The sequence below is a fragment of the Diospyros lotus genome, chromosome 12 (genome assembly GCF_014633365.1).
Source record: "Diospyros lotus cultivar Yz01 chromosome 12, ASM1463336v1, whole genome shotgun sequence".
Classification (NCBI taxonomy): domain Eukaryota; kingdom Viridiplantae; phylum Streptophyta; class Magnoliopsida; order Ericales; family Ebenaceae; genus Diospyros; species Diospyros lotus.
Window position 1 is genome coordinate 22,518,753 of NC_068349.1, and position 4,074 is coordinate 22,522,826.

General features: G+C 35.9%; 1 protein-coding gene across 1 annotated transcript; it reads left to right on the plus strand.

Annotated features, from left to right (window-relative positions):
* The first annotated feature begins 2,642 nt into the window (after window positions 1-2,642).
* LOC127787572 (uncharacterized) lies at window positions 2,643-3,116 on the plus strand. Its single transcript, XM_052315635.1, has one exon. The coding sequence runs from the start codon at window positions 2,643-2,645 to the stop codon at window positions 3,114-3,116; it is 474 nt and encodes a 157-aa protein (XP_052171595.1).
* Window positions 3,117-4,074: the final 958 nt, after the last annotated feature.

The window sequence follows — 4,074 nt, forward strand, 5'->3', positions numbered from 1 at the left end:
TCTCTAACCACATTTTTGCTTTATCCTTGAGTGAGAATGGGAAGAGCTTTAGTCTAACAGTGTCCTCATGTATATTTTGATCCCCATAGGTACCACATACCTCTTCAAAATCCCTCATGTGTGTATATGGATTTTCAGAATCCATACCATGAAATGTGGGGAGCATTTGTATGGTACTTGGTTTAAGGACAAATCGATGATGGTTTATTGGTAGGATTATGCAAGAGGGAGTTGTTTGCCTTGGAGGGTGCAAATAATCCCTGAGGGGTTTAATTGCATCACCATCCAAGGGATCATGTTCTCCATGATCACTCCCGTGAGCAGATAGGTTTTCATTTTGTTAAGACATTATGGATTGTAAAAGTGATATTTCAGTCTTTGATAAAGAATTTATAGAATGGTTTGACTCAGTTTGATGGTTTAAGATTCTACCAGATCTAAGTCTCATACAATTTGAATAATATGCAAACAGTTAAGAAAAAACAATATTAAGAACAAAGTTACCCGTGGAGTGAATTTTTTCTTCGGTTGCACCTCCCCGGCAACGGTGCCAAAATTTGGCTGCACTCCTCACCCTACAATTTAGATAGCCTTAATTAGTTTGGATGTTTAGTGTTGAAATGGTGAGGAGGTTTAAACTCACCAATGTGTGAGTGTAGTTGTAGCACAAATATAAATTCTGGACAAGTCCGGGTCGATTCACTGGGAGGTTTATTTAACAAAAGAATTGTTCATTCGGGTTGATTTATCCAAAGAGAGCTAAGTTTTCTTGATTGTGAAAAGGTTTCTTGGAATATTAAAAAGGTCTTGGGTTGAGGCGAGTTCAGAACCAATGCCTAATAAATCTCTTATAGCAATTTAAATAGCAACATTAATCTGAAATAAATAGAGGAACGTTTGGTAGTATAATTCAAGATACGAATGATTCTCAGCTAAGCAACCCTCATACATGATATGAGGGTTCTAGGTTAAGATGTCACTGTAAATTGTATTATACTACAGACTATGATTTGATCGTCTGAGCTTGGGTATATCTCATCTCAAATTCTAGCAACTCTCATACATGGCATGAGAGTTCTAAGTTAGGATGATGACCAAATCCAAACTCACAAAACCATTTACACACTCAACTCGAGTTTAACTTAGATAAATCTTGCATTCATCGAGGTTTGGCTTATCTTGAGATTCAAGAACATTGGACACTGTCCTCGTCTTACCCAAGTTGTAAATTAGCCACACATTACGTTTAAAGAACTAACAGAGATGATTTTCATATTAAAGCAGGAAAATAATGTAAACAAATTCTACTAAGCACTGACAGTTAATTTGCTATTCGATAAATTTCCAATACCAATGTAATAGTAACTGTAGCTGATTCGGATAGTTGAATACAATAATGAAACGGATTACAAACTCTATGTTTAAAAATGTCGCAAGTAAGAATAAAAGAAGAACAGATAAAAGATGAACAGACGATCACTAACCTTCAGACCAAAAGTAAAAGCTATCTCTAAAAATGGCGGATCCCCCGGGGAAGACGATGAGCTTCCTTTTTGTTCTCCTTTTTTCCCCAAATTGTCCTCTCTTGCTGATCATTATTTACCATCCAAGCCACCATGTATCTTTGTGAAGCTGACGAAATTAACCTAGTAGAGGGATTCGAATGGCTGAGAAAAGTATTCGGATGCTAGGTTGATTTGTCTCTTTAATTTGAATAAGTCATTCGAATGTCATTCTTGCCCATTCGAATGAATTTTACTTCTCCTTTGTATTTCCTCTCTGAATTAGCTGGTCATTCGAATGCAATAGTGATGCATTCGAATGGATTTTGTTTTTTTCTTCGTTCATTTCTCCCACAGATTCGAATGGCTATCGCATTGCTTGAGGTCCCACATTCGAATGGTCTACGCCTAATTCGAATGGCTTCTGCATCTATATGAAACTCTCTCATTCGAATGGTCTGCGGTTAATCCGGATGGCCCATTCTTTACCGCACATTCAAATTTCTCTGACCCTATTCGAATGGCCGTGTGTTTTAATCTTCATCAGCCTCTCTTCATTCGGATGGCCTTGACATGCCTTCTTATTCAAATGGCCTTCCTGGGCATTCGAATGTCCGTGAGACTTGGTCTTCTGTTGCATAAGCGAATCTCAATTCGAATGGGTCGGATGTGTCTTGTCATTCAAATGACCTTCTTGGACATTCGAATGTCTGATTTTCTGCTTCTCGACCAGCTTATCCTCATTCGAATATATCTTGAAATTTCTTTGTTTCTCCATATTATTTCTCTCATTGGACCTGCAAACAATCATATATCAATTTTAGATCATTAAAATGGTTAGGAAGAAATAAGATATGACAATATTATGGTATTTTTGAGTACTAATCAAGTTCCTAGAGCTATTGTTAGGGATGAAGCTTCTCACTTTTGCAACCAGTTCTTTGACACATTGTTAAGAAAGTATGGAGTAACACACAAAGTTGCACTCGCTTATCATCCGCAAGCGAATGGGAAAGTAGAACTAGCCAACTGGGAGCTGAAGCATATTTTGGAGAAGATTGTGATTCAAGGAAGGATTGGGCTACCAAATTGGATGATGCACTTTGGGCGTACCGAACAGCTTTCAAGACACCTTTAGGCATGTCACCATATAGACTAGTCTTTGGGAAGTCTTGCCACCTACCAGTTGAGTTGGAGTACAAAACATACTGGGTTATTCAAGAGCTGAACATGGATTTGAAGGTTGCGAGAGAGAAGAGATTATTACAGTTGAGTGAGTTGGAAGAGTTTAGGTTGAATGCTTATGAGAATGCCAAGCTCTACAAAGAAAACACCAAGTATTGGCATGACAAGCATATCTTGAAGAGAAATTTTGAGATCGAGCTACAAGTACTCTTTTTTAACTCACGGTTGAAATTATTTCCTGGCAAGCTTCAGTCTAGGTGGTCTAGGCCATTCATGGTGACAAGAGTGTATCCTTATGGAGCAGTTGAGGTTCATAACGAAGCCACTGGTGCATTCAAAGTAAATGGACAGCGATTGAAGCCATATTTTGTGGGCGACGTGGTACCCAAAGGAGTCACTTACTTGATGAAAGACTCAAATTCTGGTTGACCTTGCAACAGTCAAGCTAATGGCTATAAACAAGTGCTTTTTGGGAGGTAACCTAAGCTTTTTTTTTTTTTTTCCTTTTTGTTTTTATTATTTTATTTTATTTTTGTTGAATAAATATGGTCAATAACTTATACTTGCGATGCTGTGCAGGTTCAAAAGAAAGGAAAATAAAGTTGATTCAGTTTGGACTGGCATAGGTATTCGTAATGTTCAATTATGTGGCCATGGGAGTATTCATTTTTCATTCTAGTTCTTCTTTGTCTTTCAGATTGAGGACAATGTGTTAAATAAGTTTGGGGAGGGGGGTGGAATTATTAATTGTTAATATATGCTATTTGTTTTCCTTGGGTGTTTTTGATATTAAATTTTTTTTGCAAAACTTATATTAGGTGTATATTTGGCCAACCCCTAAACTAGAAAATTTTGTGAAAGATAAAATAAGAAGAACCTTTTATTTGGAATCAAGATTTGTGTTTGGGTTCTTTATTGTGTTTAACATTGAGTCTTTGATTTGGAATGAGCAATATGGTTGCAGTGAGAATGGATGGTTGCAAGAATGGTTGTTGCACTATTAGATCGTGCGGGGTACATGACAAAGCATGATTGAGTTTAGAATTTTGAATGGATTCTTGAACTTGGGAATGCAAAAATGCATAGTTTTCTTTATTTGCTATTGTTGCATTTTGGATTGAGGATTTAGACGTGGGCATAACAAAGGATTTGAATGTGATGAATGATTCCAAATATATGTTTAGTGTTTTGAGTTTAGAATTTCTTTTCTTTGCTTGAGGACAAGCAATAATTGAAGTTTTGGGGTATTATAATATAAATTAGAAATAAACATTAAAAATACAAAGAAAAATATTATGAATTTAACTTTAAAATTAATACTATAATTTAGTATTATAATATAAATTAGAAATAAACATTAAAAATAAATAATATTATAATATAATTA

What these genes read in the sequence shown, in the direction of transcription:
- LOC127787572 (XM_052315635.1), top strand. Translation starts at nt 2,643, where the DNA reads ATGTCACCATATAGACTAGTCTTTGGGAAGTCTTGCCACCTACCAGTT.